Source organism: Struthio camelus, chromosome 3, assembly GCF_040807025.1.
Source record: "Struthio camelus isolate bStrCam1 chromosome 3, bStrCam1.hap1, whole genome shotgun sequence".
In the NCBI taxonomy this organism is placed as follows: domain Eukaryota; kingdom Metazoa; phylum Chordata; class Aves; order Struthioniformes; family Struthionidae; genus Struthio; species Struthio camelus.
In genome coordinates, this window is record NC_090944.1 from 34,339,775 (window position 1) to 34,362,928 (window position 23,154).

General features: G+C 40.0%; 1 protein-coding gene across 15 annotated transcripts in view; it reads right to left on the minus strand.

The window, feature by feature from the left end:
• CILK1 (ciliogenesis associated kinase 1) overlaps positions 1-23,154 on the minus strand; it is a 25,374-nt gene continuing 2,220 nt past the window's right edge. For 5 of the 15 annotated variants that reach the window (XM_068937349.1, XM_009687013.2, XM_009687016.2 and 2 more), the window contains exons 2-14: positions 19,031-19,286; positions 17,057-17,111; positions 15,962-16,083; positions 13,891-13,970; positions 12,853-12,985; positions 12,198-12,369; positions 11,484-11,651; positions 9,703-10,002; positions 8,438-8,628; positions 7,649-7,800; positions 6,057-6,185; positions 4,118-4,231; positions 1-3,658 (exon numbers count right to left, since the gene is read on the minus strand). In XM_068937349.1, coding sequence (XP_068793450.1) covers positions 3,504-3,658; positions 4,118-4,231; positions 6,057-6,185; positions 7,649-7,800; positions 8,438-8,628; positions 9,703-10,002; positions 11,484-11,651; positions 12,198-12,369; positions 12,853-12,985; positions 13,891-13,970; positions 15,962-16,083; positions 17,057-17,111; positions 19,031-19,131 — 1,872 coding nt within the window. In that variant the 5' untranslated portion in view covers positions 19,132-19,286 and the 3' untranslated portion in view covers positions 1-3,503. Of the gene's footprint in view, positions 3,659-4,117; positions 4,232-6,056; positions 6,186-7,648; positions 7,801-8,437; positions 8,629-9,702; positions 10,003-11,483; positions 11,652-12,197; positions 12,370-12,852; positions 12,986-13,888; positions 13,971-15,961; positions 16,084-17,056; positions 17,112-17,930; positions 18,002-19,030; positions 19,287-19,323; positions 21,669-22,139; positions 22,304-22,333; positions 22,433-22,658; positions 23,018-23,154 lie in introns of those variants that run through there. The other 10 variants (XM_068937354.1, XM_068937355.1, XM_068937352.1 and 7 more) reach the window with 8 other exon arrangements.

The window sequence follows — 23,154 nt, forward strand, 5'->3', positions numbered from 1 at the left end:
GTAATTCTTCAAGAGTAACTTTATTCTGACACAGAAGTACTGAAACAAACACTCATAACATTTTTTGAACAAAAACACTGAATAAACAAGAACTGTTATTTCTTTAAGATCTTTTTTTGCCATGACAGTTCCATCCTCTCTTTCCACATAAGCTCAGAGATTTCTTTCAATAAATACTTTCCTCTCTACTTTACGGATCATCCTTTTCACAGCCTTACTAGACATGCAAAATACCATGGAAATGGCTTTTCTAGGGTTCTTTTTTGGCTAACATCATGGCACTCGCACAAGACTTAAGAAAACCTGGGTTATAGAGGTGAATGAGTCCAATGTCAGGCCCCTTCATTTCCAACAGTCATTAAATGCTATGCATAAGCCTGAGAAAATGTAAACAGATTTCTAAAAACCATTTTGCATAAGGATGCTGCTGAATATTAAGACAAAGTAGTAGGTTACATACAATAAACTCTCAGATAGGCTGCTTTTGTCCAGATTTCAGTACAATAAACAGACTAACGCCTTTTCCACCTGTATTGCACACTGAGAAAGCACATTAAAATACGTAGCTCACTTAAGTTAGTCCTTATTCAAACAGAACTTTTCATCAGGAATTTGCTTGAGTAAAAAGACTACAAAGAGAGTGTTGCCATTACACTTCCCACTTAGCAACTTTTCCCTGCCACCAAATCAAATCTAAAACTAGAATAGGTGATTTTGAATGTCAAGATTATTAGCTTTTTTCCAAAATAAAGGTTTTAATTTGGGAAAGGGGTAGAAATATCAAACAACCTAATTACTTTTTTTTTTTTTTTTTTAATGCTTTTGCTGAACTAACCCAAAACCTGAACACTACATGCAAGGAAATCACTGCAGGGCTGATTAAGGTTCAGAGAGTTCAAGTCAGGTCCAGATTCATCCTCTATCACTTCAGTGATGGGAACTATTCCACAGATGCAGCAGAGAGACCCAGGCACCTCCAGAGGGCTATTAAGTTCTCAGGTGAACTGAATCTCTCATGGGGCAGTTCCCACTCAGCCCTGCCCAGACAGAGCACAACAAACAGGCTTATGCCTGCTAGGATGAATCCAAGCCACCACAACGCAGCCTTATCACCTGTCTCCCACTTCCATTAGTAGGAGTTAAGCGCATGAAAGACTACTTAAATGATCTACTTAGGTCAAGGGCAGGGTCAGGGTTTTCCCACTTAGGACCAATTCTCCAGTGAGAAAATAAATTGACATCTAGACATAAATACAGATATTTATTTCCGTCAAGAGAAAAACTGTCTGTCTCGTTCTAACACAAATACACGTATTTCCTTTTCTGCTTGCCCAAATACACCGTTAGTGCGTGCTTTAGAATCCAGCATCGCTGTTCTAGTTTATTGCTAGCTACACAGTGGTGTCCCTGCTTTGGAGGCAGTTTGGAATCGTTATCGTTTGGATTTAGTGTTTGTTACAAAAAAAATAATTGGGGAAGGTGGACACAGAACATACCCTTGGTACGTACATGTCCTAGATGCACGTTCCTTCTCATGTTTAAACCCTCCCGCTCCTTTTCTGCCATGTACAGGAGAGCACTGTCTCACTGTGGAGCCCATACAAACAACCTGCCCCTCACGCTTCCTTCTAGTACTGAGCCAGCAGCTGACTCTGAAGTACAGTCTCCTCTGGCCCCACACGTTCTCCGTGGAAAGTACTGAAAAAGGTCAGGGCACGTTACCAATCTCCAGCCCACAGCAGCTGCCACTTGCAGATGCGGCAGATCCCACCAGGAGGAGCTCACCAACAGACTTGCCATCCAGCTCCTTCAGAAGAGCCGGACAGAGAACCACACCTACCCCGATCCCCTTGCACTGGATCCTAGTCTCATGGATTTTTAAGATTTGTCTGATCTGTTCATGAGGAGAAACTCAGATGAGGTTTCCAAAAGGTGAGCATTTCCGAACACTTCTGCGGGAAGACGCATTTTTACAAAACACTTCAGCTTTGCTGGTGCTGTTTCAAAACACAGCTGTAAGGGAAGATGCTGCCCCCCACAGCACTGTGTTTTATACACAGGCTTAATTTTCTATGGAAGCAGGTGCAAGAACGCCCAAACGCTGACTGCGATCTAAATTTACCTTTTGCCAATGGCTGAACTCTGGCATGCCTTTCCAGCACAGAACTAACCCAGCCTGCAGGGCCACTTCCCTACTCATTCCTTTTCTCTTTTAAACCCGGTTACTTACTTCTCCCTTCAAAGAATTGTATCAGTTTCAGTGAAATCAATTAAATTCAATTTTAGAATGGCATATTAATCTTTGCAAGTGAAGTACTGAAGTGAAGAACTGAAGTAAGCTTAAGCTTACTCATTTGCAGCAGCAGGAACATGTGAAAATTAAGTCAACTGCATAGATACTATTTCCTTAAACTCTGCTGCTGGCTATCACTAATACTTATCTTTACCTGTGAAACCAGCTTTGTCATAGCCAATACTGTCTTAAATATGTCTTCAGATCCTATATTCCCTTTAAAAAAACAACTGTTTCTTCTCCTTAGAAGTCATTAGGAAATATTAAAATAAATTGAATAGAAGTATTTATATCCAATAAATTGAATAGAAGTTCTATTTCATGGTGAACAATGCCAGGAAGCAACTTTGAAGCAGGACAAATAAATGTTATGTCAGAAAACAGATCTATTGAATACCCGTCACCAAAGAGAAGATTCCCTCAAATTTGGCAAAAGCAAAACACAGGCTGAATGCAGCCAATTTAACAGTATAGTCTGTTTCTGCTGCTCTCTTTCAGGCCAAACTCCCATTAACCCCCAATGGGAACTGAGAACGGGGCTGGAAAGCTAGACAGCAGTCCAACAAAAGCCTTGTAAAGGCAAAAATAAATACCCTCAAAAAGTCTCCCACTGACTTGGGACTTTCATCAGTCTCTCACTGACTACAAAGGAAAGTACTTCCAGTCACTGCTGTGATGTCAGTATGAAGCAAATGAATAGATGACAACGGCAGCATGGCATCAAGATGAGGCTGTAATAATTTCAGTAATGCCACATTCAGCACACAATCTTCAGAAGATGTCCGATGAACGCCCCTTCCTCAACACTGTTCTTTCACTGCAATATTGCACCGCTTCGCTTTTTTTTTTTTTTTTTTTTTTTTTACCCATTTTCATTAAAAAAGTTGAATCTAATAAAGGAAAAAGTTAAAATTTTAAAAAGTTCATTATAAAAATTTACCACATAAAAATGCCAACCCCCCTAAGCCATATATACAAAATGTATCAGATTTATGAAAATAACTGGACCCAATTATATAACAATTTTGTACAAAAAGGTACAAGACCGCATTTATATTAATACAAATAAGAGTAAAAAACTTCAAAGTGTCTCACTCATAGAGGATCCGTTTCTTTTAAATTTGCAGGTTTACTAAATGATATCAAGTTGTCTCATGTTAGTCACCATTTCATGGGAAATATGCACTGGTTCAGAGAGTATTTCCGTACGTCACCGGTGAGCACCATACTTTGAAGACCAGTCAATACGCCCGTGGATTGGCTGAGCTGGTGGTGGAAGAGGCATTAGCCTTGGTGTGCTTTTTGAAGGTGAATTAAATGATGGTCGTCCAAGACAGGGTCCTACTGACTTCAAAGAAGCACAGTCTACGAGATAAAAGAAAATATGAGGATATAAAGGTTCAATGAATATCTATCCACATTAAAAAATAACTGGATGCAGGACTATAACCTTGTTTCTTCAAGGGAGAAGCCTCTTTTTTGAGCAGGATTTGCTGATGTGAAACAACAGTGGATTCAACCCCTAAAACCTTCTCAGACTATCTAAGTAGCAACAAATGAGTTAGTGTACATCCTTATGCTTCTGCTGTGAATTCTGTGCCAACTCTCCATTGAAATGCACTGTCCATAAATCTAAATAATTAATCAAAGTAAAACTAAACCTACTCCTTACTCAAAAAGTTCTGAAAGGTCATGGTGTGCAGCCCTAGTCACTCGACTACGTGCAGATAAAGTAAAACAAAAGTATGTAGTTCAGTGCTGCATATACACAGCATTACTAGAGAACTGAGAAAGAGACCAAGACAACTTTAGTACAATACTTACTAGAAGATGGATCCACAATTGGTGCTAACTGAACCCTCTGCCCAGCAGAGCCTACTTCCTTCTTCAGAAATGAAGGGATATAACCGCTAGTTAGGCCGCTTGATCCTACGGGCCCTAAAAGAAATGGCAAGGAACACTTGACATCAACACAATGGATCTCTCATACTATCAAAGCTTGTTACAGGTCTACTGACAGCGGTTGACAAATGTGTGCATCGGTGGGTCATGCTCAAGATCAAGCCAGATTACGGACTTATAAAAACAAGTACTCCACTGAAGTCACTAGAAGTCTGTTAACCCTTTATGCCTGCATTCAGGAGACTGGCAACATCAGACTACTATAAAGACAAATGGAAAACAGGTATAAATCGCACCTCCAGAGGGTTAATTTCTGCTTCTCCCCAACAGTCTCAGAAATAAGCTAGCACTTTTTTTTAAGCAAGGTTTCTTAGAACTTTCAAGACTTGGCATTTAGCTGGAATTTTTTGGTCTGACTTTCAGCAACTGGGTTCTGTGAGTGCAGTCAGTCTTGCTGTCTAAGCCAGATGCAGTGGGTCTGCGGCTCTGACGCTAGACAAGCTCTTTCAGAAGCCAGTAAGAGTGACACTTACTGAATGGGGACAAAAATCATGTTTCAAATTAGTCAAGTCAGTTATAAAACCTGCCCTAAAATGAGTAGGAGCAGACTTGTCCTGTAAGGAGATCTGTAAGGAGATCTGTAAGAACTGGACCAAAAAGTATTATAAATACAATAGCCTAGAGTCATAGCACAGATGGACACTTGTTAAACTAAACAAGTTAACATGCACAGACCTATGGCATATATTTCTATAATGTAATAGAGCAGTAGCAAAGCATATTGTGGGAACTAATGACAAGTTAAAAAAGGAAAAATCTAATATTATCCTATGCGTCTACAGAAGAAGCAGTAACTTATGAAAGAGCCGGAAAGGAAACGTATGCTAGGTATATAAACGTATGCTAGGTATATAAAGGTTATCACGTAGTTTAGTCATGTACAATATCCTCCCATCTTGGATCTTTCCTTAAAGATATTCTGATTAAGTTAGATCCTAAATTTTCACATTTTTAAAAATAAAGTTTCTAAGGGCCAAAACCGCTTCTTCTGGCCAAGAATCAACAGAAACTTTTTCATCTTCATAGCAACACATGCAAAACAAGAACTGCACTGCAGAATTCCAACACCACATGAAAACCCGAAGCCAAAAGAGATTAGAGAGGGAACAAATAGCTACAATTTAGAAACATCAAGATGTTTAAGTACGTCTGATTAAATCCAGTGTAAACGTGTACAAATTATTTACTTCCAATCACGTAATAGGAATTAAATATCTGAAATACGAAATGCCAAAAAAAAAAAAAAAACTGAAGAAAAATTAAGAAGTTTTGCTTTCTGTCTGAATTCTTTAAAGCTACAATTATTCCACTATTTTAAACGGTAAGCAATTAAAAGACATCTCATGACAGATTTTTTCAAATGGTAAGAGTCATAATTTCCCCTCCCCCCCCCTCAATTCAGGTCAGCTTTCCCCTTTTGTGACAGTAATTTACACAGCAGCTGGGTTAAAAGAATTTGTAAGTCATATTTCAGGTTTCCAAAAACTGACAAAGGAAATTAAAGGCTACTGGGAGTATTTCAAGCTGAATAGACCTAAGCTGACCATCCTTCTATGCATGCGGTACTTCAAACAAGATTTTTTGGAAGTCATTAGAGGAAATGACTATATGTCAGTTTAAGTTAATCCCCAGCTCCAAGGAACGTTGCTCTTTACAGGTTTTGATGGAAAGAACAGATACAATAGCAAATATGTTTGCAGATGACAATGCGTTAGAAATGGGTGACCCAAAATACAGCTGACTGGAATTGTAAAGACACCACTTATTAGTTTTTCTTACAGTGTTAAGCACAGCTTCTTACCCGAATTCATCCTGTTGACACTTCCTCCCAAACCTGAAGCTTTCCCAGGCAAACCAGAACTAGACCAGTGATTAGATGGAACAGACTCTTTGTTTGAAGTGGAGACTATGCTATTCCTTGTGCTTATTCCTAGAGCAAAAATGAAGAAGCAAGTCCATCATCCGAAATCTCTGCTGTTATACAAGCTTGCATGCGTTCAATCTGATGCACAATCTTAGAGCAGTTGTTCAGTTCAGTGAACTTTAACTAAAAATTTTTCACTCTACCATGCTGCCTCTGCATTACTTTCCACTCTCTCATACATACTGCTGTGACTATCCATAGGCCCTGTTCCTGCAAGGATACTGGTGTAAAGAGTTCCACTAGCCTCAACAGCTAGCTGTTTATGTTGGGGCAGGACCCTTACATCAGGACCAGAAATACTCTGAAGTCACAGAAGGTGACCCTTGCTACATAAGTGAAAATTATGTTTCCTGTTAAACTCATCATGCCACAAACTTTAACCTAACAGTGACAAAATACTTTTGAGACTGAATAACGGTAACTACATTTCTTATAATTCTCACATTCTTCTTGGGTGCCTCTACTGAAATCAAGGAAAGTTTTCCACGCAGATTTTGCGAGCAGTTTGCAGTAGAGTTCATATGTCACATATTATTTGCATTTGATATATGTATTATATTTAAGCAGAGTATCTAGCACGGAAGGATGCGCTCACAGTTTGTGGTAAAGCAAAAGCAGACTTGCGATCACTGGGTTTTACAACCTTCTTCAGTCACACAACTATTAGCTACCAAAACTCTACTTCAATGGTCCGGTTTTGAAAGTGTCTGAAATGGTAAATATTACAGCTACATTCCACTTGTGTTTCAGAAAAAAGACTAACACTCAGTCCATCCTCACATTCCCTTCCTGTTAACTTAATTTCAGAGTGTTCACACACTAAGTCAATGAATGGCTAACAGTGGCTTTACAAATAAAAATTACGAAAGAGGATACATTTATGGACAGCTCATCTTCAGCACACGGAGCTACGCTCCCCACCTCCTGCACTAGATAGAGCCCGTGCTGCTGTCAATATAGCAGCGGTTAACAGGACTACAGGCATGCGACTCCTCTACAGGGACACGGAGTTGTATTCTGCTTGACTCCAAGCCACAACAAAGCGTATTCCCACTAGCTATCACATAGCATTTGCTGTTCACGGTACTGTATATTCATGAGGTAAACTGAGGGCATTTTTGTCCTTTCCCAGGCTAGGCGGCCAGTCTTACCCTTCTTCGGGAAGCAGGGAATAGCTTGGCACATTAATGGACATTTTCTAACACACTTAGAAGCATAAAAGAGCACCTGGTATAAAGAAGAAACGCCAAGAATCTTTTTTTAATCTTTTTCTTGTAAGGAGGATTTACCTCAGTTTCTAGCCTGCTAAAATCTGCTTTGTATTATGGTCATTTACACTCGCAGAAAAGCTCTTGCTTCCTTCATTTTCCTTAATCAGCAGTCCTCCTCTACAAGCTCAAAGGAGGAAGCTTAATGTATTAATGATTCATTGGAATTACAGGAAGAAAAAGAAACATATTTTTACTAACCAGGCAGATACCTAGAATGTCTCAAGTAGTGCTGCTTTGCTGCAGAAACTCGCAACGTGGGAGTGTCCTGGCGTGGAAGAGTAGCATGCGAAGGTGCACTGTTGCCAGAACCCACAGCATCCGAAGGCTTCAGGTCCAAAATGCTTTCAAACCTATAACCCAAAAATTGCGCTATGCTATAAGTGTTGGACTAAGCATATGTTTATCCACAGTTGGCCTTCTTTCCTCCATCCCATCTCCAGGGATCATTTCCTCATATTGTGCTTGCTATAGCAAAAACATTCAGATAACAGGAAATATTTTCAGCACTGAAGCCATTTAAGCACTCCTGAAAAATCAGATTTGAGTCTCTAGTCCCTTTATAAATTGCTTTGTAAGTTTGTCTACTGTGTGTGATCCACTGAAAGTGCAGCTTAGTCTCATCCAAAACAGTTTAAATGTGTGGAATATGTTAAAATAGTTCATACATGAAGTAGAAAACATATAATCAGAGATTCATTTGGGAAGATTTAAGCTAAGCATGATTTTCAGAGGGGAAAATGGCTATGAAATTGTATAGAAAGATGCTTAGTCTATGAAAGAATACGTTGCTATCAGAAGGGTCAGCATGAAAGCACCAAGAAACCAAGACAAACTAGAAAAGAGAACAACTGTGTCCCCTTCACTAGCCTGGACATGTTTCTAGATATGTAGAGATCATAAAGAGCAAAGACTATGGAAAAAAAAAAAATAAGAGGAGAAGCTTAAAGAAATGACACCAAACAGCATGCTAACACAGAGAAAACTTACCTACAAAGAGCTTCATTACTCTGCCTCTTCTTGTTTTTCAAGTCAGCTCTCGTAAGGGAAGAGCTGAAATCAAGATCTTCCAAGTCATCCCAGGCTTCAGAACTCCTCAGTGTTCTAGCAAGATGTCCCCATCTTCGCCTAGTTTTTGGCTGAAGTTCACCGTTTATGTTTTCGGCCCCACCAGATATTTTCTGTTATAATGATTAAAAAGAAACAACCCCCCCACACACCACAGACAAAAGGATATATGATAAGAGTAAACAGAGGGCTGCTTTTTTTTTTTTTAAATCTCCAAGAATAAGAGTGATAATAGAATTGTAACAATTGAAATCTAACCTTTATTTAACATAATCTAAGAACACAATCTATAGCCTCTAGTCATTACCACTATCTTCTGCATTTCATCCTGTATTGAAATAGCTTGCATCAACAGGAGAAGTTTCTTACGTCTCATTTCCAATTCTATTGGTCTTTCACTATATAACTTCCAAAAAATTACGTCATACGTGATTTTACTTTTCAACCCATCTCGTGAGTGCAAAACTGCATGCATGCTCCTGTTTCCACAAGCCTAAGCCTAGGCATTTTTAAAATGTATTTTTTCTACAGGACACTGAAGGTGCAAATTTGGGTCTCTTCAGCCATTTAAGTGCATTTGTACACTTCAGCTTTGCACCATTTGGTATATGTCTGGTACACACCCTATTTAAGGCTTGTCTCAGCAGAAGAATTCACACTATTTTATTCATCAGTCTTAGAAATTCCAGTCTCCTTGCACAGTCAACAGAAATAGTAAGTTCTTACTCTGAAGGAAAAAGTCTGTTGCTCTCCATTGCCTGTGGAAGAGCCCAAAGAGACTAGTCTCCTTATTCATTTAAATTAGATGCCTTAAATGGACTAAGGGAATAGCCCTGTCATTTCAAAACTACTTAGCCTAATACTCTTCTCCCTGGAATTAATCTCATTAACATTCTGACCACTCAACATCAATCTACTCATGTAAAATCAGTGTCATCCTTTAAGTCTGCTTTACAATAAAAGGACACCTAAAATGGCTTTGAAGCAAGAAATAGACCTGCTTGTTTTACAGCAATGACACTGAGATTTCAGAGTAATTTCCAGTTTATAGCTATTCTTTATTCCCATTTCCTGTCTATTTAGTAAAGCACAAGGACTTACGCAAGAGAACAGGAAAAAAAGAATGCAATTAATTACAGATGACGCAACACATTCCAAAGTATATCTTATGCTACATTGACCTTTACCTGCTGAGGGACCTTATTATGAATGGCAGGCAGCAGCACCTGGTTAGACTTGTCCTCCCGTAAATGGTTACTGCGATCAGCTCCAGAGCTGTCCGTCTTATACGGATATATCAAATGCTGAGAAGGCTGGCTTTGCTGAAACGGCCTTGATGAAACGCGCGTGTGGGGTTTCGGAGGTGGTTGTGCTGGAGGGACAGGTTTAATATGATGTAGAGCTGGTTTATCATGGAGTTCCTTCTGTTTTCCCAATTCCTGAATGCCCAGGGAATGTCCAACCTGGAAGTATGGGTATCGAAGCGCCTAAAACATAATGAAAACATCAGGATTCAACTTCGGAAAGCAAAGGTTCTACCTTACTCTAGCCCTGAGGAACAGTACAACTTAATTTTCCTTTTCCAGGGATAGGAAACAGAGATAACACCAGATTGTAGTGAGCACAACCCACTCCAGAATTAGTCAATAGTGCTGTAATAGTACAAAAGTCCCAATGGATACCAAGTTATTAGATGCCCTGCTGACTTACAGAAAAGGAAAATGCTCCCCAGAATTGAAGAAACTTAACTAGAGGTCTGCCCCAATCAAAGACACATTTCACTTTGTAAGGTGGATGGTATATAAACACATGCACACCTGTCATCACAGCATCAGAAATCAAGACTGGAATGACCCCAGAGATCTCATCTCTTCCGTTCGCCAGCCTCAAGACTGCATGAAGTGAAATAAACATAGCCTTATGAAAATTGGTCTCTTCTTTGGAAGATAAGTTGGTAAAAATATCTTTGTCCTGCTTTACAGGTAATTAAGTACTTTTGAGTAAAGGCAATGCATCTTTGCCCATCTTACTGCTTCAGATATACTCATTATGCCTTCCCAAAGAGCTCTCATCCTAAAAAGTTTCTAAAAGCTCAGATTTATTTCTGTATTTGGACCTTACTGGAAAACAGATGTTAAGTACTGTTTACCAATGGCTCTTAATACTAAGTTATATTCACAATTTTGTTCTTCCTTACCTTTGAAGGTTGTTCTTCCATTTCACCTGCTTTTACCTGCTTACAGTTTGCGCTAAAGATCTGATACAACCACAGAGGTTCAAATGAAGTCAAGTACTGGTACTGCCACAGGTACTGAACAAGTCACATTCGAGCCCAAAGTCACAGCTGGTTTCAGAAGGTGTCCTACTTGTTTCATTAGTTGAGTGCTATCTCTGTAGTACTGACATCTAAAATGAGTAGCTACTGCCACCAACATTAACGAAATCATTATACCTGTAATATTCATGACCCGCGATATCTTTATTTATGGGTTGTTGGGATACGTTTACAGTGCAATCAAGTTGAGATTGCCGTGCAAACCGTCCTGCATAAGCTGGTTTTATCCATGCAAAATATGGATCAATAGCAATGACAGAACGATATCACAGCTTCAACACGGGCTATTCTCCATACATCCTACCTCTACTCTGTTCTCGTTCACAAAGACTAGGTTATATGTAATTCAGATATACAAACTGCAGTCAAGCCTCTGATCATTTGATCATTGAGGACATATCCCACACAACTGATGTTGCTAGCAATGACTTGATTATTCCCCTGTGATTACTCCCCTTTATCTTGCAAAGTGTTCTTGGCTTCTGCTCATTTCCTAAATCAGCACCTTTTCCTAAGAATTGGGTCCCTGAGCAACCACGAAATGACAGCCTATACCACTCAACACAAGTCACTTTAGAGTCACATGCAGAACGAGGAAACAAACAAAAAAAGAAAACAAAAGAAACCCCAAACCTGACTAGCTGTCGGCCGCTTTTTGGGGTCCCATTGCAGCATGTCTCTCATGAGCTGCACTGCTTCACTGCTGGCATTAGGTATGAGGGTTTTTAGGTTGTTAGGCACACACTGAGGCCAGCGAAAACTCATGGAAGACGCAAGCTGGTAGCCTTCAGGCCAGTTGTTCTGGAAGAAAGAGATTACCGATCACAAAGCTCAAGTGCAAAATATCATAGCTCCTAAGTACACTAGCACATATTTTCTTATCAATAGGAGATTTCACCCAGCTATCCCAGACTACTCTACAGATTTCACCAGACCTCAAAATTCTAGGTGGAGGTAAAACACTTGCTTTACATCTGACCAAGTGAAAGTCACAAATGAGATCAGGAGCTAGGAGCCTTGTCACGCTTCCAATATCTAGCCACTTAAACCCAAATAAACATTAACGTCGAAGAAAAAAAAGAAATTCCACTGTCAAAATAAATCTCACACTAATGACTTGTTTTACTGTCCAGGGGTACATTTCTCCTCTCCTCCTCTAATCTTCGGTTTTTAAAGTATAATTATATAATGCTCATTTCACTGGAAAATAAGTTTTAATATATTTTATCAGATCTGAGATCAATGCCATACAATAACAGTAAGTGTGAAAATTGATAATCTAAGTGCCATGCTGTACCGTAGAACGGCTGTGCTGTGACTGCAGTGTGAAATGGGCACTGTAGCTACCTTCTTTGGTGTCCCCAAGACTTGGCAAATCTTGAATATAGTATCAATTTCACTGGCGCCTGGGAAAAGAGGCCGCAGCGTGTAAACTTCCGCCATTATACAACCAACAGCCCAGATATCTATTGGAGAACTATAGCTGGTGGATCTCAGAAGGACTTCAGGAGCCCTATACCTGTAAAAGAAAGAAAGGAAAAAAAAAAAAAAACAAAACCTAGAAACAAATCCCAATAATCAACACAATTCAGAGTCATATACGAAACCATTCGGATCTTCATTCTACGCTAAGGGCAAACATCCCTGGAAATGCTCTCATCTTCTCCTACCCAACATGCAAGAATTAGTTCCTGGTTTTAGAATTAAGAATTAAAAACTATGTAAGCTCTTGTAAGCTGTCTTATGAGAGCGCGGACACGCAGCATTCCAGCGTGTCCCACCTGCCTTGTCAGGAACCCTCTTTGTTCCTATGCTACCGCCATTTGTAGTCTGTCTTGCACTAACTTAAGCTTTTCAAATTAGCTAAGCTTAAATGAAAGTTTCATAAAGGGGAGGTGTCAAAAGCGTTATTATATTCAGCACAAACTTAACACGTAACTTCTTTAAAGGCTTGATTACGAGATGTGCAATTTACACAACGTATGTGAATACCCGCACTTACCATCTTGTGGATACATAATCAGTGTAAGGAGGTCTAGATCGGATTTCTCGGGCTAAGCCAAAGTCTGCTATTTTCACAAGTTCTGGTCCCATGCAAAGGAGGTTTTCAGGTTTCAAGTCTCTGTGAAAAAAACCTAAAATTCAAATGAAACATTGATGCGCATTGCAACATCACGTGTAGCTGTAGCCGTTATCTTCCGCCTGGATTCTTTTGCTTCACTTCTTATTGCTAACGTTTGAATAGCATAACACAGAAGTTCAAAGTCTTACATAATCAATAGAGCTAGTCAGTGTAATAATTGTTTTGTCAGATCGAAGAAGAGTATACACAAGTTGACCATTTTATAACAATTCAGAGCATTCGGTTAGGTAGCATTCTTTCAAGTGACACTGCCTTAGAAGAAAGTTAAACTTATACCATTTTAAGACTAGTTTTGTTCTAATTGTGTTGGAAACTGTGCAATGAATCAAAGTATTTGTTCTTTTAAACAAACTAGAAATAAAAATAAATGAGGCAGATTTTCATTTTTTTGCACTTTAAAGTTTTTTTAATTTTTTAAAAAATGAGCTGGAAACTCATGCAATGAAAGCTGTTTGCCACTGAGACGTATTATTATAAGTGTATCTTAAAAAGAATGTGCATTTCATACTTGTATCTCTGTGTACCTTCAGGGGAAAGAAGAGAATGTTATTCTTTATGCCCAGTCTCTGGGATCCCCTAAGTCTATCAAGAAATAGGTGCTCGTTAACATCAGATGAGTTTTAGAAAGTGGCCGGCACCTGGTTTTAGAGAGTGGAAGTCTACTGAATAGGAACTAAGCAAATATCCAAACTAAAATATCAGATAGCTAAAAAATATGGACACCTCCTCTCTAACGATCTACTCAGTATTTTCTGTAATCTGAAACTCTACCATAGTACTATTCTTTTGATCCCTCCCTTTATTAAAGGCACTAACGTATTTGTTAACGTATTCATTTAAAAATTCATATGGATACTACTGTGCTAAAACTGAAAGTGTTTACAGCTAAAAGCCTACCATGCTTATGGATAAATGCAAGTCCTTGCAGGATCTGATACATAATATTCCTAACTGTAGATTCTGGAAACAGTTTGTTTCTGTAGGAAAAAAAAAGAGGAGGAAATAAATGTTAATTATTAACACATCAGCTTATGCAATCTCACGAACGAAAGGTTAAACCTAATAATGACAAAAAAAAAAAGTAGCCGTTTTATTAATAGTTTATTTATCCAGCAAAACTTAGGTAGTTTGTAGAACTGCTGTATTGTGTTTGTTAGACTATGGGGGACAGTGAGTTAACAAACAAACAAAAAAACAAAACCCCCCCCAACAACAACCAATAAATTGGTGAACTGAACACACCTCAAAACGAAACAGGCATCGGGAATGTTGCTCAAGACAACAAGGGTTCATGTTAATTAGGTGTTTTTCTTCTTGTATAGTTTCTTCTGTGCGTTTCCTCTTTTCTTCTAAAGACATCTACAGACCAAATATTTGACTTTCCCTCGTTATTACCTAACAGCTCTTTCTCTTTTGTTTTCTGAAAAACAATCTCCCTTGCCTCCTGTGACAAGAGGCTCTTCTCCTTATAATACTTAGGCAAGGAGATCAGTGACAGCAGGAGCTTTTACGACAGCCTTTTTCTGGGTTAAACAACCCTGTACCAGCTGCCTCTGCACATTCAAGAACACACCAGAGAGGATTTTGTAGAGATCAGTGACAATTTTAATCAGAAAGAGCCTAACAGTGAATGAAGAAGGAGGCCTGAGCCTTTTTCAATTTCCTGAACTTGATTCCTCCAAAAAGAAGAAGAAAAAAAAAAAGAACTGATCACCACATATTTCACAAGTGAGATCAGAGACTAAAGTCAGATTTTTGTACTTGCTTGCTTGTTTTTTAAGCTGCAGCAGAAAAAGAACCAAGTTTCCTCTCAGTCCCTTCCAACAAGACAGGCAATTTTAACTAAGACTTAAACAAATAAATCGCATTTTTAAAAGTTAACTTACAGAATGTCTAATTAGTTTGAGCTTATCCAAACTGTACCAAATACGATATATAGCATAGTTTCACAGGCATCTGCCTTTCTAATTTTCATAAGTAGAATATAGCAAGCATTTCTAAGCAATTTTGTGATAAATCCTAAAGATAAACTGGCTTGTATGTTATAAACTGGAAAAATTTTCTCAAATCCATCATTTCATATAATTAACAATCAGCATTTAAATCTATGCACAGAATTTAGTGAAAGCTGTTCTATACTTGTGCGTGTATAATAAGTATTTATATGCCTAAAAAGGCATTTTACAAAGTATTCAGAGATGTACTGTAATAAATCTTGGCTAAATAAAGTCAGATTATTCTCTTCTCCTAGATTTCTAGGTCCAGAGAAACTAAAAGCCTTCTTCAGAGAACACTTCAAAGCGGGGACCTATTTCACCCTTGATTATACATTTGAGGATCCTGTCATCATCCAAAGGCTAAAATTAAGGCTTAAGTAAAATTCAGACTTTATTAACACCCCAGTTAATATCAAAGAGCTAGATTTTACTGAGAATGTTAACAAATAAAATAGACAGGCTTTGGACACCTCGGCTCAAATTGTGCAGAAAAAAATCCTAGAAACAATCTAGAATTAGGCTCCCCAGAAATAGTACTTCAAACTTTTTCCTTCCTTCTCTTTTTGAAGCAATGATATGGGAATAGATAGCGATACCTGCCTCTTTCAGAAAAAGCACTGGTGGTTTGAGCACCTACCCAGAAATCAAAAGGTCTAAGTTCAATGCCTCTGCAGCCTAAGAGGTGTTAAAGCCCACAATTCCTAACTCTTAAAAGAGTACCCAGTCAGGCTAATCTGGGAAGAGATACGGGAAACTCTTTTCCAGCACGGTTTTAGTATGAAAGTGGGGAAGATTAGCTCAAAGGTGACAACCACAGCTCTTACTGTAGCACATAGTTTTAAGCTATAGCGATCTTAACCTGAACAGATGACAAAATCCTTTGAGAAGTAACAGGTATATTAAAAATAAGGAGAATGAGCACATTACAGAAGTATTCATTTACTGCAGGAACGGGTGATGCTCTTACATACCTTTCTTTCATTAACTGATAAAGGTTTTCCTTCATGTATTCAAACACAAAATAGAGATGATCGTTTTCCCTGATTACTTCTTTCAGTTTTACTACATTGGCGTGGTTCAATTTCTTCAAAGACTAGAAGTAGAGAATATCAACAAGATTTTACAAGAAAAAAAAAACACAACACTATTTCACTGATGCAGAAGACTTGTCTTCAAAAATTATTTAATTTTTAAAAATAATCAGACAGCTCTGAGAAAAAAGACCAGATTTTCAAATATTAGCTGTTACATATACAGTATATATGTAAAATGCACTGATGGTCTTTCAAAGGCCAGCTATCTAGCACTGTAGCAGGTACCAAAATAATTGCATTTTCTCTCTGTGTAACTTCCCACTGGCAGACTTCACATTCTTCTTGTACTCATACTGGTGATAGCCAGGTTAGAATCTGGACAATATAAAAATAATAAAAATAAAATCTGGAAATTCTCCCCCAGGTCTTCATTCCTCCCTCTTTTTAGACTTTCAGTGTGGTGTTCTTTCATTCTTGCTGTAGCTACAGAGTAAGAACAGAGTACATGGCACTGCAAGAAAAGTGACCTGGGGCTTTCTGCATCTGTTTACAACAGTGATAGCAAGCACTGGAAATTAAGGGAGATCATTAAAGCACATACCTAAAGCTTTCTTGCTGGCAGAACTTCATGCTAAAATGTTTCTCCAAACCAATCACCCATAAACAAAAACAACTGCATATGCAGGGGTTATTGTTGAGTAAAGGGCATGTGTTCTCATGCCCTAAAAAGCACGCAACAAAGCAACTCCAGGCTTTGCAATAGGAAAGCTATTGTATTTTGTATTCTGCCAAGAGATACTCTCTCACCACCTCCCGTGAGAAGGAAGCAGCTCTCCACAACCAAATGATTTTTTTTTTTTTTTGAATACAACTACAAAATAGCACCTGATTCAAACACAAAGCCAGGAAACAGAACTGTTAGTGACATATTCCACAGCTCATTCTGGGGGGACTTCTTGATACAAGGGGTAGAAAGGCAGAGAGGACTTTTCTAATTTAGTTTTTAAGTCAATCATTGAATGAAACAAGTACCTTAACTTCTCGAAGGTTCATGCATTCCTCCCAGGAGTAAAACTTTCTCTTCATTCTAAAACAGTAGAGAGAAAAACAGTAATTTATGGTCAGCATCAGCTACAGTCCGAGATCCACAAGTCTCATCATAGCTTAGTGATTCAGTTTCACTATCTAAATATAAGGAGACATGATATTTCCCTTGTCAAAAAAATTTCATGTCTCTAGATAAGGTACACTCTAGTAGAATTAAGTAGTACTTAGGATTGTATTATTTCACACATTTTGCAAAAAGGTCAGATCCTTTAACCAGGCAGGACACGCTATTTTTCATTCCAGTATACAACCTGGTGGGCTAGAGTCTAATCATAAGAAGTACAAGAGTGACAACAGTTATCAACAAATTAGATTAAATTTTGAAACAAATCCGAAGATGACTAAAGTCAAATTAAATTGCTTCATTTGGTCTGCAATTTCAGCACATTCTTCCTGCTCCTCTCCTTTTTATCTTGAATTCTTTGTAATTTCTATAGCTTTCTCCTGTATATTTGCATTTCTTCAGTTCTCTGTGCTCCGTATGTTTCTCTCCGTCTTGCTTGTTACACCTATGGTGCCAATTGCTTTTCAAATTCTCCCTCTGCTTTCAAGCTATTAAGAAACACTGCTCTAAAGGGAACAAACAGTTTGGTGGACAGGGCATTTTTTTTTCCCCCCCAAGCCAGAACGTGAACATAGTATTTATGTGTAAAGTGTGGTTATATTTGTTCAAACTCCATTTATTTTGATAGTTCACAGGACTCAGTTCTTACACACACAGTTCTATGCTTTAGGACAGACAGAACCAGAGCTTGTGTACGTACATATGTACAAACGCACACACACAGATTAAACTTACAAGAATACTTGACTGCTTAGAGTCTGGATTTCAGTGGGAGGCAACTTCTGAAGATCTGAGTCTTTACCTAACTTTAGTAAAAAAATCAGTATTACTTTTTATTGTAGGAATTTTCCTATTTGAAATCTGCTCTGACTGAGTATCTTAAGACTGACACTGTCTTTTATTTCATGGAGAGTTTTGGATTTTTTTTGGTTTAAGTTGGGTTCTTCGCAATTACTGTCTTATGCTTTCTGCTACCACTTCATGTTTGTTCTAAACAACGGATTGGCATTGAAACATAAACTAAACAAGTACCTTCTTCCACTGCATTGGTTTGTTCTGAAAATGTAAGTTTTCACCACGATGCAAAAAGAAAATCAAGAGAGTCTCTAGTCAGGTTTGGAGGAATAGGAAAAATATCCTCAGCACGGAGGATTTAGAAAGGCACTGAAGCGAGCTACTGAACGCTCATACAAAACAACATTGTACTGAACATTCTTTCGACAAGTATGTCCCTGGGTCATAGCTGGTATTTCAGGAAAGGGCCTGCAAAACTTCATGGCTGTCTCTTACCATAATAAGGACAAGTTTGCCATTTATAAATTGAGGTCGCTGCTGAAGCAGCAGAGAAGGAATGAGAAAATGAAATGGATTTCTCAAGGAATTTAAACAAAAACTTAACCTCAAGAGAGCAGTATGTGTTGAAATGTGAAGACACAGATAACGGACAATGAGATCCACTGTGTTAAGTATTGCTGCAGTACTAACACCATATAGGAAATTAGACCATGAAATATATGTTCCATTTAAGCAGCAGGGAAGGGGCTGCAGATCCCAAAACATCACTGCCAAATACAGTATATAATACAGATAACGCACATTTGATTGCATGTATTATCTGAGTGCTATTATGCTAAGTCTATATATCTCACCCTCTATTTTCTGCGCGGCTTTGGAGGATACAAGAAACTCCTGCTAGGGGCAGCACGCAAAGCTCAACCCTGACATGTATGCTGCATGCAATTCAAAGTACACAAGCCAGCACGACCAAGAAATGCAGACCACAGAACGGAAAACTCTGGACTACACCCTGCTAAGCAATAAGCAAAGATACTTACTTTTTAATGGCTATTAGCTCCCCAGATTCAATGCTTCTCCCTAGGAGGACAGAGCCGTAGGTCCCATCACCAAGCTGTCTGATAGTCGTGTACCTATTCATGATGAGGAAGCTTTAGCTGCAAGCACATTTCAGTCCTTAGTGTTTCTTGTGTTTCTCCTCCGAGTGTAGCCAGTTCTTTCTGTGGCAGCATAAATACAGAGCACTCAGGACAGTGTGAACTGCAGGAATCATGTTTTCAAGCCTCAGTCTTTGGTCTGAAAGCACAGAACATAATCCATTTGATTTCCGTACCCTTTTGAGATTGCTTGTTTGCAGTCTCCATTCTCCTCCAAGAGACAGTTCTTTTGAGCTATACACAAACACTTGTCTTGATTTCCTATCAGAAACGAGCCAGACACTGGCCCTATCTGGATGTAGCCGGGCACATTCCTTTTTACACCAGAGGCGCTTTATAGGAAGCATATAGGCAGCTCTAACGGGAAATACCGTTACTGGAAGCAGAGGATGAAATCTCACAGCTTAAAAAAAATTGTCTGTTGTCAGAAAAGTGAAGCAGTCTAATAAGATAGCAGAGCATCTGCTCTAGCCAAATTATCAGATACGTAAGTCAACCACCTCACAGATCATACTGCAATCAAGGTAAAATAAACCAGTTTTCCTGACTTTCAAGAGGCCTCTGTGCCAGAGACACAGCCATATGTATTCCCTTAAGCGGAATCTCTATATTATATATAAGAATACTACACTCATGTCAGATAAGACAAAATGTATTTCAGGACAGCAGTCCTGAAGCTCTCTCTAGGAATAACAGATATATCAGACTATCAGATCATTTGTCCTGACACTGCACGAACAACAGAATGCTAGACATAAAGCAAGAAAGTGCTTGTTCACTCAATTAATCTAATTGCTGCTAATATTTCATATGCTTTACATCAGGTCTGTTAGAAGGAACAAATGCGGCCTATGCTGTATAAATTAATCACACACTTGAAATAAAGTCGAATTCCCCTGCAGTTAGGGGTTGATTCTTGCTTTCCTCCTTCTCCAATACTGCAAGGACAACAATATCCACACCTAGTGACTTTTTGTCTTGTGTGTACTGTATTTCAGGTACACTTCAACATTTTTCTGTTGGAACCTTAAACCCTTGCCTCTATCTTGCCTTGTTTGGCAAAGCCAAATCACAGTTTTAGAAGTAATGGGACGTTACCTGAACTTCATAATTGACATAGACGCAGAGGCACAATTCTGTTGATGGAAACAGAGCTGCCAAACATACTATACTGTCAACTGAAGGTACCAGGAGTGTAAAGATTCCCCTTTTCCAGTTTTCTAAGCCTATTAGTTCCGTTACTACTGATACGGCAACAAATAAACAAACAAACAAAAAACCCTAGGAAATATGATGTCAAAATACCATTTGTCAATTGTATACATCATGTGTGAAAAAGAAATAACACGTCTCTCGCATTTAAACAGTGGGAAATATCCTCTAGTAGTACCAATTTCTCTCCACATGCTACAAAGAACTATGGTTGAGTAGCCTAAACTAGAGCCCCAATACCGCTTTGTACACCACCTGCCAAGGAACACCACAGAGCCGGTCCACGTGAACTGACCTTCATAAGGCTTTCCTTTCCCTGCTGCTTTTTGGCTAGTTTTCCAGTTGTGCACTGGCAAAGCATAAAGCTATGTCTAAGCAACGATCGTATCCAAGTTAAAACGCTTACTGAATTCTCTTCAGTCTTTGCACAATGACTGGATAGTAACTGAGAAGCCTGGGCTTCCAGACCTCTAGTTAGATCCTTACTGCAAATCTCAAGCAGTGATAAAAAACCACACAGTATCTGAGTCTGGAAATGCAATATTTATTAATACTAAAAACATTATTTTATACAGTAACTACATTGAAGCGATGGGGCTTGTGGATTTTTCAGCAGATAGGCCCCTAATGAAAGGGTTCCGAGATTGTAATCCCAACAGATACGATGGCTCACAACTCACAGAGCATTATGCTGCCACTGGCTTACCGTTCATACGACCCTTCCCAAGGGACTGTGCCTCTGAAGTGGAATAGCATCCTTGCCTTATGTCAGATAAGCCACAGCAAAACAAAACATGCATAACAGTATCAGCACATGACATTGCTAGTAATAACCAGCAATAGCTATTATGGATAGACCATTTGGCTGATGTCTCTTGACCTGACGAAGGTGTGAAAACATAATATAATAATATAATATGCCTATCCCTCACTGGGGATGCTAATTTAAATGTCCCCTATCCTTTCCGCAGCCACTGATTTTCAGAGAACTTGTAACTGAGATCTCCGAGATCCCAGCTCAGCTGTCAAATGTGACTGAAATAGACAAATGCAAATACTGCCGGAGGATAAAGGGACGGTAAGAAAATTAGAGAGGAAAAAAATAATCTAAAATAATGACAAAAGATGTAACGAGCAACGCATGTTAAAAATACGGTAAGATGCACAGAAGTTAACAGGACTCCTATGGAAGCACAAACGCACTGGATACAGAACACATGTCCACTGGACAAAAGCTAAATAACGTCTTTTTTGGTTAACTAAATCAGCATCACAAAGCTGAGCTTACTAGCTAAACTGTTCTTTAAATATAATTTCCTTTGCAACACTTACGTTCTGTCTTTATCACCTTCAGTTGGCTCATTGTGAACTATTGAAATAAGCTAAACTTTAATCCTGCAGACTGCTTCACGTCAGTGGAGACTCCCTGAAGCCGCCGCACAGAGCTCACGGGTCTACGAGAGGCAGCTTCACACTATCACAATCGGCTTCACATTGTCAGACTCACTTTCTGGCTTCCATAATGTAAATACTAATGGCAGAATTGTCTTGGACTGGAAGAAAAGAGTGTGCTAACACTAAACAGAATTTAAAAAGCCTTGTTTTCACAATACTGTAAAGCCATTCCCCCAATCCTCCTTTCTATCTGCCCTGTAAACAGTTTATTCCACACAAGTGAACTAGCAAAGTCCCTTTAGTAGCAAGCTTTACTTCATTATGTTAAGCAGACTTTCTGAATGCAAGCGCAATTCAAAATTACTATTTTCATTGATATACGCACGCGGGGAACCTCTCTGGTGCCTGAAACGCTGCCGGGCTGAGAACTGAAAGCGAAACCGACCCTCTTCCCCCGACAAACCGGGGAACCGCAAACACACTAACCACCCAGGAAGCGGCTTTTTAACGTTTGTTCTGTGCGGTGACAGTCGTCTCAAGCAGCAGCATGCATAAAGAAAGCCGCGGCTTAAAGCGCACCTTTAAATCGACCTCCGTCTGGCTACCGCCTGCGCTTGTCACCAGAGGCTTCGGAGGTCGCAGGGGCAGCGGGGCGCGGGCAGCGGCGAGCCGCTCTCGGCACGAGGCGCCCGGGCGCCCACGGCTCACCGCCGCCCTTCCGCCGCAGCCGCCGCCGCGGCCCCTCGGCGCGCCAGCGCTCCCGCCGCCGCAGCCGACCTAAAGCAAACACACCGGACGCCCCACGCCTTCCTCTCGCGTCTCAGTGCGCCCACCCCTCGCCATCCCCTCGCCAAGCGCCGGGCAGCCTTCCCGACGGACGCCTGCAGCACCGACGCGTACTTACGACAGATACGTGGGGGGTTCCCCCCCCCCAAACCCTCCTTGAAGCAAAACGGTGCGTAGGGAGCGCACGAGGCGCTTCTAACGGCTCCCACCGGGCTGCGCAACGGCTCCCCGCGGCCGCGGCCCCCAGCTGGGCGCGGGGCAGCCGCCCGCCTTCTCCTCACAGGCGGGAGGCCGCCGGCGGCAGCGGCAAACGGTGCCCCGGCCCCGCGGGCAAACTTTCCGTCACGGCGCGGGGTTTAACTCCCCCCCCCCCCCAAAAAAAAAAAAAAAAAAAAGAGGGCGGAAATCGGGGAGGAAAAACAAGAGAGAGGGAAGCAGCACGGCGTAAGCCCCGTTCCCGGGCGGCGGCCCGGCCGCTCCCCTCCCCCCCCTCCCCGCGGCAGGGATTACGGCTGAACGGGATTACATCGTAATTAAAAAAAAAAAAAATTACAGACATCATCCCCGGATAACTGGCCTCTCTCCTATCTCTGAGAGGAGCTTAAACAACCAAG